This window comes from Alligator sinensis, unplaced genomic scaffold (assembly GCF_000455745.1).
Source record: "Alligator sinensis unplaced genomic scaffold, ASM45574v1 scaffold56_1, whole genome shotgun sequence".
Taxonomy (NCBI): domain Eukaryota; kingdom Metazoa; phylum Chordata; order Crocodylia; family Alligatoridae; genus Alligator; species Alligator sinensis.
The window spans coordinates 2,567,761-2,580,524 of record NW_005841960.1 but is presented as its reverse complement, the minus strand read 5'-3'; the positions used below and the strand labels follow the sequence as shown (position 1 = coordinate 2,580,524).

Genomic DNA, 12,764 nt, shown 5'->3' with positions numbered 1-12,764 from the left:
ATTCTTGTAACAATTTGTTTAACAGGAACTCATTCAAACCCCAATATGAAACTACCTTCCATCCCTTTATCATCATAGAAAGCCCTACCTCAGCCCTCCCTGAAAACCCTATCAAACAGATGGCTGTTGCAGAGTACTAAGGAAGTCACAACATTCATGTTATTTAAAGGGTCACTATTTCCAAACACTTGTGGCCCTCCTGCAAAATGTTCTCTCATTATCCCTTAACTTTTACAGTGTGGCTGTATGGCATGCTAAGAAACATCATACCTCCATATTATTAAATATTGCATACAACAAAAAACAAATGACCCTCCCAATCCCCCAAGCTCCCCCAATCTTCCTCCTGCCCCAACTGTATTAAAAAAATACTCTAAGGTTGCAAAGTTGAACACTCAAAAATTAGGAAATGCCAGAAGTAATGTTGTCTGTATAATTTTAATTCAGCCTCCTGTATAGCCTTATGATTCAGCCTCCTGTTGCCTGTATAACATTATGATTCAGTCTTTGCTAACACAACATTTTCTCACAAGATACCAGCCACATTTCATATGTAGGATAGATTGTGTTCTTTTAAAGAACAGATATTCATATAGAATTCAGTACTCTAGGACATGAATTCAGCTGCCTTCAATGGCAATCCTTTCTCTTTCTATATTCTAATTCCTTCATTCACTTCTTGATTTTTGCAACAAATCAAGTAGAGGCCAATCTGCTTCAGTATACAGCCTTGATCAGAGTCAGCCTAAAGGGTGGGCAATAGAGATGACAACCTAGGGCACCATGGTCAGGAGGGTGCCACACATACAAACATTTACAGCAGTGCTCTCCTCCTACCCTGCCCCCACCCTGCTCTGCCCTGGCTGATCCCCACCCCAGGCAGGAGATGAGGTGCCCAGCCCAGCTCATTCCCCACCTTCAGCCACTGATCAGGAGGAGCTGGGCCAGGCAGTGCAGGTGGTAGCAGTGGTGCCTGCCCGCTTGCCTTGTGCACCATGTCACTCTGTCTCCCTACTGGACTGCATCCTGTGTGCTTGCCTAATCACCTCTTCTTGCAGCAGTGCCACTGACTTGTGCATGGGGGGACACCAAAATGCAAGTTTTCCCAGGGTGGTATTTTCCCTAAGGCCAGCTCTGGCCTCCATTCATCTCCACAGGGAATCCATATGGTGCACTGTGTCAGCTATCGAATGATTAGAAGTTAGAGGGATTAGCAGGCCTCTTAACTTGAGCAGAGAGGGAATTTCAACCTTACCAATCAACCCATGGGAAGCAACTTTAGGTGTAAAAACTAATTTAAAACCTCATTTTTTTGTGATACAGGATGGTGGAACACATTAACAGAACAAAACAAAACAAAACATGTTGACTTAGGTTAAAATACAATTAACAACCAATTATCATTGGGCTATGGTTTTATTTGAACCATCCCAATTGTCTAGTACACCAAGTTGAGAAACCAGATCAGAGAACTACAAGTGGGGATGAGAGTTCATTATTTCATCTTCATCAGCAACTAAGAACTAGAAGGTAATCTTTTTTGTTTCTTCAAAAGTGCAATGTGGCCATTGCTTTTTAATTTTTTATTTAAAAAGCAGGTATAGTCAAGGATGAGCAGTTTGTGAGTGAGCATAACTAAGACAGGTTTCTAACTCTGAGGAGCAAAATACAGTGATTTTAGACGATAAAGGAAAATACAATTATTCCATTTCTTTATTTGAAATGCTATCTGAAGTAGGAAGAAAGCTTTAAATCATTTCAACATCTACATTGCAATGACTGTTATTTCAGAACTGTGCTTATAGTGAAATTCTTCTGTGGGGAAAAAACATATTTTTAGACTAAAAAGCTTTTTCTGCATATAAATAGAGTACAAAAATCACTGATATCATTGGCTGCCTATACACCTGTTTGGGGGTTGCTGGAGAACCACACTAATTAAAATGCCTCAGAGTCACATGCCTTGTGCATTTAAAAATATCAAAGAATGCTTTAACTAAAGCTTTAACTAACAAATGTTTAACAAGCATTAGTTAAAGCACACAAGTAGCCATTTTTAAACCCACAGGGGTTTATACATATGATGCTGCAGCACTGTTAGAGCATTCTCATTCAAATGCGGAGCAGTCTTGATTAATTGAGTCTGTTCCAACACATTCTAATTACAATGCATCAGAGCACATGTATGGGCACCCATTAAGTCTATCTGTCTAGATCCCCATTAGAGGTTCATGATGCGCATTCAGTAATCATAAAGTTTAAATAAAGTATAATTTCATATTGCATTCCCATGGAAACTCTACTGTACATGTGTTTTATTTATGACACATATGTTTCTCCTTTTGCAATGTTTCCCAGAAAATGATCTGTTCCGTTGGATTAATTCCATGGGAAGTAATTATGTTGTTATATACACAAGTAGAAAATGGGACTTTATATATGTTAAAAAATGAATTTCTGAGTGGGGGTGAAATAGTGATTCCTTGTCTTTCAAGACAGAGAGCTACAAAAATATCTTCCAAATGTACATATTTGACCTTTAAAGAGGCGCTGACAATTTTTGGAACTACTGCTCTAGAAAAGACATAGCCAGTTCCTGAACAAAAATCTGGGTATCGATCACCTGGGTAAAGTTCTTTTGGCATGTACCATTTACTGTCAGGATTACGGATAGGCTCATGATTTTTCATAAGACAACCAGTGAAAAAATACTGTGAAGGAGATATAATGGGCCTCAGTAACTCCTGTATTAAATATATTGTATTCACAAAAACATCGCTATCTGTTTTCATGATAAAACTTGTGCCATTACAATATGTGGCAATCCACTTAATGCCCATCATAGTTTTAAGAGTTAAGTTATTATAGGTGTCTAAAAAGTCTTGCTGAATAATGTCATGGTATTGCCTACTTTCCTGCAATATATTTTCATTCTGGTCTTTGTCACTAAAACCCAACATAAATAGGCGAACAATTTTAATTCCAGGAACCACAGATTCATTTCCCCAAGTTTTCCTGATGGCTTCTCTGTGCTTCTTTTCATCAGCTCTGGTTGGAATTAATAGTACCAAAAAAGGAGTTTTCTGCTTACATTTATCTTTTTCATTAATAAGAAATTGGAATGGGTGAGGGTAAATGGATGAATTTGAGGCAGACTCTGTTGTCTCTTCATTAGCAAATTGTGTCACAGTTCCACTTTGTTTCTTTTCTTTTCTGTTCCTTATGAACTTCTGAAAGCTGGAAATGTTGCTTTTCTGAAAAATGATTTCATTTGCTTTGTCAGATTTATGAAACTGTTTGGCAGTTACTGCAAATCCTTCCATCAAGTTCAAACCAGTGTTTTCTTGATTTTTGATTTTGGGTAAAATGGCCAAAAAATTACAAGTATTAGCAATGAGGCACAAACATATTACTAAAAAAAAGATGGATGCATATAAGAAAACACTTAACTTAGCAAACTGCCAAGGAATGTGAAAATATTTTCTGTGGTGGGTCATTCTGATAGTTATTATAGCAGAGACAAAACAAATGTTGCTTTTAATTATGAAGGTATTCGATCAGAAGAAAAGCATTTATCTTCAGCTGACTGGTATCCTCTGTGACAATTCAGATGATCAAAATCATATTTGGAGGACTGATTCTTCATGGTTCTTTTTTAATGAAAGTTTATGCCATCCTAGAATATAGTGTACATTGGTCATTTTCTTAAGAAAAGCAAGAAAAATAGAACACAATTTTGAAATTTATTGATAACTTCATACCTTATCTGAGGAAAATATAAACATAAAGTGATAAATGTGTTGTTAAAGACAATGGAACTTATACCATGCATTACAAAATTGTCAGTGGTTATCAAATTAAAAATGGTAATTTGTGAAATACAACATACCATATGTTGTATGTCTTCTCATTATAAATGGGAGCCTTTAGTGGAAATACTATAATCCATGAATATTAAGGGAAGAAGAAACCCCCCAAAAGACAAGCACCTGTAAATAGAAAGCAGCACATATTTTAAATATGTTTATACATGCACACAACACATTTTATTAATATATATGTTTTTACATGCATTTATATGTGTATATAAATATAGGTCAATTTGATATGGTACTTAAGTTTCTTTAGTAGTCTACTATTATCTTATCTGTGAAGATTACATACCTCATCTTCAACTTTGCCTAAAATTAGTATGCTTTTATATTTCTTTTAAAATGTTACTACATATTTGTGAATGCAGGTTTGGGAGATGCCTAAATAATGCAAAGACTAGTACTATGTAAATAATTTATGTAATAAGAGGTCCTTTAGTCACAGGCCTTATCAGTCATACCTTCTCATCTGGATGGACAAACTCTAGGACCTGACGTAAGTTTGCATTATCTGCAGTAAATCAAAGTCAAACTCTGATCAGTCTTGCATCCCCAAGGACAGGAAAAGTACAAATCTATAACGTTTTGGCAATAACCTCCAGTGTCCAGAAGAAAGACAGGTATTGAAATGTACTAGTTTTCTGTTCACTAGAAAAGTATGGTAGCAAAGGGTCTACTATACAGGAAATGGCCTTTCAAAAACTGGACCCTGGAAAGGTAGCCAAATTGTGAGATGTAAGAGTTTAATTTAGCCAAAATAAAGGAGTTCTAAGTATAGGGTCTTCTGGTACATCCTCCCCACTGAAGCTCTGGCTATTAGTAGAGAATTTGTAAAATAAGCAAAAGCAAGGGGTTGGTTTGTTTGCATGTTTTCTTGGGAGTATCTTTTGATTTTTTTTTTTTAGGGGGTGGGGGTTGTGATATTTTTTTATTGCTTCAACCATACAGTCCAGAGTCATGTTGCACAAACTTTCACACCTACCCCTTGGTATAGGGGAAATATTAGACTTTGTTCTACCTTTTTTTAAACCAGTATATGTGAGCTGAACTTCTATTCTGTTTTTGGGTATAGACCAGTTTTGTGTGTGAAACTTGTATTCTAGGTTTAGACTGGTTTCTGATCACTTATATCAGTAAAAGCATAATGTCTATACCTAGCCATATAGTGACCTTCCTCCAATCATGGCTGCCCAGATCTGAAAAAGTGTACTTTGTTCTCAAAAGCTTCTCCATCATCTTCTACAATTGTATATCTGGTTCAATAAAAGATACTATAAAAAAAACCTTGCCTCATAATTTCCTAGAATGTCATGTCTTTTTTAATTTGTTACTCAAGCTTTTCCTGTCTTACTTCTGGTTAAAAGTCTGTAGCTCAGTCTATTGCTGTTCCTTTGGGCTAGGGACAGAAATTACACACAAACCAGTTTAAGCAATCAGAAAACAGTTTAAATCTGTAACAGAACAGAAGTTCAGCATACACAAACTGGTTTCAAAATGGATGAAATTTAGGAAAACCCCCAGTTTTTCTTTTTTTTTATTATTATTTATTTTAAAATGCATTCCCTCCCCTTCCCCAACCATTTCTGACTTTTTCTCTCCCTCTCTATTCCTTATAGATAAATATAAGCGAGCTCAAACTTAGGATAAGCTTTAAACATTTTTATTTTGTAGCAAGTTTTTGGTTTTGAATATCCACTGTTTTATATTGTATCATTATTAGGTTTGTATTGATGTAATATATATATGTTATATATATATATGGCATTGTGTGCATGATATATGAATTAGTGATCTGCGTCTAAGTTTTGGGATGTATAGTGTATGTGTTTGAATTGGTGATAGATATGCACATGCCTAGTCTGGTTTGAATGTGTATGTGCCTGAGCTGATAGTGTGTGTGTATGCACCTAACTGATGTGTGTGTTTGTATATGTGCAATTATGTCACAGCCTCCTGTCTAACAGTGCAATATTAAGATCCTGAGAGTTGGCCTGACCCCACAGGGCAAAAGAAACTGGTTTAAGATAGACCTGGAACAATGTAGTATCATACTTAACGGATTTAGATTAAATTGGTCTATTGAACTTCTGTCCAAGATCCCCTTCTTACTAAAGTTAACTCTCAGTCCCCCAGTATGTTTTGTGTATTCCCTGCCAATCCCCCTTGCAGGGCAAGTAGGCTAGCCTCTGTCCACTGTCTGCTCTAGAGGATCTGAGACAGCCCCACACCTGTAACAGAGTTTAGGCAGCAGAGCCCCTTCTCCATAGCCCAGCTGGTGGGCAGCCATAGGGGCTGCTGAGGGGGAAACAGAGCCCCCATCCCCAACTGAGTCTACGATGGCTATGAGCTGTGGAAGCCTAGGTCTTTGTGCAGGGGAGAGTCTGTGGTGACAGTAGGGGGCTGGGGACATGCCAATCAGAGATGTCCCTGCTCAGCTGGGCTCTGTTGCTAAGCTGGGAGGTGTGTAGGACCCCCGGCTCCCCCACTCCCGCCTTATGGTCTGGCTAGTGCAGGCATTTGCCTGCTTCCCTCCACACAAGGGTGAATGTGTGTTATGTTTGCTTACGACAAAATCTATTTAGCTTCGAGAACCCTGTAAAGGTTAATTCAATTATGCCTTGGGTTTTTTGGCTGTCTGTATTTAGCCATGGTATCATTGTGAATAATATTTTTTTAAATGAAACTGCCCATATCTCTACAATAAATTGTCAATTCAAACAAACAAAGCAAAAAAAAAACAACCCACAAAAACAAACAGAGAGAGAAAAATGGGTGTAACTATTTCTAAGGAACCTATGCATTGACAAATTAGCACTGCTTATAAGCTTTCTAGGGAGGTGTAAAGAACCCAACAAAGCATGGTTTACCTCCAATAGTCTTCCTTTTGTTTTTTTCATTGTAAGGGCTGTCTTTCAATGAAAAAATATCTCTTCTGAGCTGTCAGCTGTTTAGAAATCCTGAAGGCAAAAGTAAAACAAAAATGTCATGTAGAGGAAAATATTTCTTGGTGGTGAATGTTCAACTTTGGAAAATAGATGTGTAGACTGTTTTATGGTGACTCCTGAATTAAAAAACCCAAAAGGTCATCTTAATTTTTAAAACCAATGTAAAGGAAAAAATGTCACATGCAAGGGACCTAGTTAGTAGGGGGTGTGTGAAGCAGGATCTATTTGATTTGGATTTAGATTCAGCCTGAATCAGGGACAGTGATTCAATTTGTTGATTTGGATCACTGTCCCTGATTCAATTCAGCCGAATCTGAATCTGAAGATTCGATGCTGATTTGGAGAATCAGCAATTTGGCCACAGATACAGCTTTAAATGTTTTCTCTACATACTTCAAGTTACCAGCATGGCTTGTAAATGCTGTGACGCTTGGGTGGATGGAGTGTCGCACAGGAGTGCGGGGGTGGGGGGGTGGGCAGGCTTCCACATGCTCAGCAGTGAACCTGGAAGTGGCCTGGAAATACTTCCAGTCCACTTCTGTGTCCGCTGGGAAGTGTGCAGGGGATCAGTTTCAGGGGGACCCCAGGTGCCCCCCCAGACCAAGGAGGCACCAGTCGCTGAGCTGGGGAGATTGCAGGGGGGCCCCCAGTGTGCTCCCCAGTGGACCTGGAAGTGGACCAGAAGTGCTTCTGGTTCACTTCTTGGTCTGCTGCCGAGCACACTAGGGAGCCCCCCATGCTTCTGTGGGACACTCCATGTACCCCAGCATCACAGCATTCATGAGCCACCTGCTACCTAGAGGTATGTAGGAAAAACATTTAAAGCTGTGTCTATGTCCGAATCACCAAATCTTTCCAAACCTCTCCAAATCGATTCAGAGGATTCCATTTGATTCAGAGAGATTAAATGGTCCTCTGATTCAATTCAGATTCAGATATTCAGTCACTGAATCAGGCCAAATGTCCACCGATTCAAATCAGGGACTGAAGCTTTAGAGCTGAGAAATAAGGCTAGAGTTCAAATTAATTCAAATTAATGACCCCGCTCTCTAAGATATTCTGCATTTTTTTCCTAAGCATAGAGCTCACATATACACATGTTGGGCGTGTGCTCCAATGCATGCTAATTAGAAAAAAAAACTATCAGAAAAACATGTTAATTACCATGCCTTGGAGCAAACTTGATTAATGAAGTCTGCTGGAATGTGTTAATTAATGCACTCCAGCAGTCTCCATGCCACTTGTATTCAGCATCCCTGTGCTTCAAAACTGTGGCGGGGTGCTTGAACTAAAACTTGTCAAATGAGCTTTAGTTCAAGTGCCCAAACCACCATTTTGGATTTCAGGACACTGACTACACACGCCACTGCAGGTGTTTTAATTAAAGTGCTCCCCCCAGCCCAAAGCATGTACATAAATGCCCAGAGTGTCCATAATGGACTGTTTTTAGCACCATCAGTATGTGTTCTCTCAAGATGGAGGTTACAAAATGAAATGAAGGTATAGTAATACTTAAAGTGAAGCGGCAATGGCAAAAAAAAGTCCTATACACCCTTACACTGTCATAGTCTTCACTGAGAAACTGAATTGGTATACAAGTAACCAGTTCAGTCAAAAATCTCATATGCTTGTGTATTTGAAAGAGGTGACATCCTCGCCACAGAGATCAGAGGTAGTTTTGTCAGTGGGGCCAAGATTTCATCCAAAATTCTTTGGTTTTTGAACTACCAGATTTTTATATATATATATACACACACACACACACACACACACACACACACACACACACACACACACACACACACATACAGATTATATATATATATATAATGTAAGGAGTATCATATGTTTCTTTTATATGTTAGCTTCCTTTAGGAAAGGGGAAGGAAGAACTTTGCTTCAGCATTTCGAAAATTCGTACAAAAACTTTTAAGGACTATAAATCTAAGCATGGCATTACATACAATAAAGCTGCTAAAGAAAGAACATTGAAAAAATATTAAATTAGGATATAGTAAAAACAATACCTAGAATAAGGGTATCATTAGAATCTTGATATTATAAATTGCCAAGAACTTTCCTCCCAACTTCCCTAACAAAGTACTAACTCAGGAAAGTACTGTTTTATGATAAGATGTGGGGGAAAAAAATGCTAATTTTTCATTTAGAAACTTTATCTTAATTAATCTTATAATACTTGGAATGGTTGAAGTTTATTTTAGTAATTTCTGCCAAAACTGAATTTCAAGTGGTGGTTTTGTTAATTTTAACATTGTTGTTGTTGTTTTTTGTAACACTTTTGCAATTTATAATTTCATGTATGAAGCCAGATCAAATCAAAATTTACTTGGTAATATTTTTTTAAATTTTTCAGAGATTATTCATATTGCTCATAGATATTTCAGTAAACCATTCATATGAACATTCCCAAGCAACACAAGTAAAAGGTTTGCATAAAAAAACCCAACTACATTTGGTACCACCTTTTCACTCAAGTATATAAATATGGTAGCCAAGCCATCCAGCAATGCACATTTGAGTGTTTGTTCATAAAAATGATAAATGATAAATTCATAATTCAAAAGTCATTGGTCTACTGTTCTACTATTGTTCTACATTTGTTCTTCTATTGTTCTACTAATTGCTTTACTTTTATCTTAACCTACAAAACTTTGAGGGAAAAATTGAAAAGAAAGGCAAAATTTACCATTATGGAGATTACTGTTGCATTATCCTGTTCTTTATCATGCCAAATTTGCTTAGTCCAGTTTTCTTTTTATTTAACTTGTTTTTACACATGCATAAACCTTTTGAGTGTATTCCTGGAGCCACTGCAGAGGCAAGGGTACCTTTCTAGAAAACGTTCTTTAAAAGAACTTAGAAAGTTCATAATTCACAGTTTAAGATATTAGAAGTCATATAATTGGTTAAGAATTAATGCTACTGAATAACAAATGTTCAGTCTAATTTACAGCACTTAACACTCATTAAAAAGCTTTCAGACAAATGTGGGATGTGCATCAAATCCTTCCAATAGTAACCTTACTAAAATACAGTATCAAGGGAAAAAGTTTCTTACCCACCTGGATTCACGCAGCAGCATACACCAAGCTGACTAGAGTTCATTCACATTTATTCTTCTGAAAAAGGCTGGTGAAAAGTCTTATGACTCATGAATCACACCACGTACACTGAGTTAAGTGACATGCCAGTTATGTAATTTACTTCCTGTATGTCTCATAGATTTTTTTTTAACAGTATGAGTAGCTGAACTCCTATTTCTTTAGGGTAGTAATTTGTTTTAAATGAGGAAAGAAAAGCAGTTTTTAAATATAGTAGTTTTAGACTAGACATTAGAAGACACTACTTCACAGTCAGGGCGGCTAGGATCTGGAACCAACTTCCAAGGGAAGTGGTGATGGCTCCTACCCTGGGGGTCTTTAAGAGGAGGCTCAACGTTTACCTGGCTGGGGTCATTTGTTTTCTCTCCTGCCCACAGTAGGGGGTTGGAGTAGAAGATCTACAAGGTCCCTTTTGACCCTACATCAATGAATCTATGAAATATCAAAGTTCATTTCAATCACAAATGAGCACACCTATGAAGTAAAAAAAAAAAGCATCACATTACACAATATTTTGAAATCTCTTTGTTTTCCTGTTTGTTTTATGTCTGAAATAAAGGAAGAGGGCTTGAAGTTCAGATGGAGCTCAGTTATCCATAGATGCTACAGCTGCCTATCATAAACTGTGATTGTTAGTGCTACAGAAACAACACCTATGGTCTACATTCCATGGTTTTCTGTAGTATTTTCATTTGGAAATTTTTCCTGAAGTTTTTTTCTTAATTAATTGGGACATTCAAGAATGCTTTCACTATGATGTTAATAAAATGACCAGTGACCGTAGGTCCTCACTGATGCAGAAAGCACTTCAATGCATGGTTAACTAAAATGGAAATATTAACACACTGAAATAAAGCAAGTGCTTAAGTTTTATTATATTCATTGTTAATTGATATTTACTTTCCCTAGATACTCTAGCACTTCAGTTTTACTAACATGAACACTCATGAAAGGCAAAGATTGAACTGAAAAATCATTTTCTCCAGATAATTTTTCATTGCTTGCATTCTATCTTATAGTATAAAACACAAAATTAAAATAAAAACAAACATTGCTTCAGATGAAAAAAAATATTTTATTCTAAAAATGTCAACATAGTATGTTTTACTGTTGGTTAATTTTTTCACCCAAATTTCACCAACTTGTTTTAAACCTCCAAGAAGATGAACTGAACCTGTTTTAAAGATGTAAACTTTGAAATTCAATTTATTTTTATTTTTATTTTTGAACACCTCCTGACTTGAGAGAGGTTACTAGTAGCCACTTTTAAAAATACTTTAGGAAATGTTGTTCTTACTGTATTGCAGAAGTTATTATGAAGTACTTAAGTCCTATAGTCTAAAGTAAACTTGTTGTTTTGTTTACTGTTGGAGGAAAAAGTTTCTACAAAAAAAAAAATAGAATTTTAAACATTTTTGAAGCCTTCAGAAGATGACTAACTTTCCATCAGAAAAACAAAAAAAGGTCATTTATTTTCCCCAGTTATTAATCTGGATCTCAGCTTCTTCAATCTCTTTCTGAATGGTGGAGCCATGGGCACCAAGAGGTAGGGCATGATGTTCAAAAAACAGGATGTGGGCCCTAATCTACCCACATCATAAATGGCCCTAGGACGAACGTCTATTCCCTGATGGATCTTGATCTATCTCAATCTGGAGGGAGCCACATGCCAAGGGGCATTTTGCAAGTTGGGGCAGAGGGTGTTCTGATCCCTTTCCTCTGACAGCTCCTCAGAGGCTCTACCACAGATCAGGCACCAACTGTCAGTACCCCATGTCCCAGTACTGATACCCCCACTTCCTTATTAAAGCATGGAAGGATGAAGAGTGCCAGTCCCATTTTTGGACCAAACATAGGAGGTCTGAAGGGTGTCCAATCTGGCTCCTCCAGGGATCCAAACAGTGTCTCAGTGATTCTGATGATGCCAGGGCAGTCTGCTGGATAAGAAAGTTCCACACTACCTCATGTGGATATGAGAAGGATGCAGATGTAGAAGAAACCATTTACCCCAGGGGGTGGTGACTGAGTGCTGTCCAGCCCCATGGACAGGAAGGCAGGGTGGTACCAAGACAATGGGGGCCTACAGCCCCTAACCCACCATCCAAGACTGTCACCTGATGACACTTGTGAGGCCCTCCTCCCTCCCCTCATAGTCAGATCCTCCAACCAGCAGATTACAATGCAACCCCCGCAAAGGGAATGCCCCAGTGCATGGAAAGAAGGAGGTTGCACTATGCTGGGCAAATGACTAGGGAGCTAATTGCTGGAAGGCAGTTGCCAGTTTGATTATCCTCCAGGTAGACAGCAAATGGGTATGTGTAATCTCCCACAGCCTCAAATGAGGGTTGTTCAGGGTGACTAGAAGGAAACATTGCAACTCCTGGATCTGTGGGTTTGTGTACAAGAGGTAGGGATCCATGGATCCATGGATCCATGGATCCCTACCCCTTGACCCTTGTCCCTATAGTTGCCCTGCCAGGCAACTATAGGCCAGTCAGTCTCACCTCCATCCTTGGCAAAGTCTTTGAAAAAATTATCAAGGCTCACATTGGTGAGAGCCCGGCAGGACAAATTATGCTGAGGGGAAACCAGCACGGGTTTGTGGCAGGCAGATCGTGCCTGACCAATCTAGTTTCTTTTTATGACCAGGTTACGAAACGCCTGGACACAGGAGGAGGGGTGGATGTCGTATACTTAGACTTCAGGAAGGCCTTCGATACGGTATCCCACCCCATACTGGTGAACAAGTTAAGAGGCTGTGACTTGGATGACTACACAGTCCGGTGGGTGGCGAATTGGCTGGAGGGTCGCACCCAGAGAGTCAT

The 12,764-nt window shown here is 38.3% G+C and overlaps 1 protein-coding gene across 2 annotated transcripts; it reads right to left on the bottom strand.

Annotated features, from left to right (window-relative positions):
* Positions 1–1,621: 1,621 nt before the first annotated feature.
* Positions 1,622–9,942, bottom strand: LOC102374304 (beta-1,3-galactosyltransferase 1-like). Of its 2 annotated transcripts, XM_025200222.1 has the most exons (4): positions 9,901–9,933; positions 6,740–6,829; positions 3,890–3,989; positions 1,622–3,676 (listed from the first exon to the last, which is right to left on the bottom strand). In XM_025200222.1, the coding sequence occupies exon 4, from the start codon at positions 3,495–3,497 to the stop codon at positions 2,316–2,318; it is 1,182 nt and encodes a 393-aa protein (XP_025056007.1). In that variant the 5' UTR covers positions 3,498–3,676; positions 3,890–3,989; positions 6,740–6,829; positions 9,901–9,933; the 3' UTR covers positions 1,622–2,315. The 2 variants fall into 2 exon arrangements, with proteins under 2 accessions (XP_025056007.1, XP_014373989.1); XM_014518503.2 differs by lacking the exon at positions 3,890–3,989 and having other exon boundaries at positions 9,901–9,942.
* Between the last annotated feature and the right edge of the window lie 2,822 nt (positions 9,943–12,764).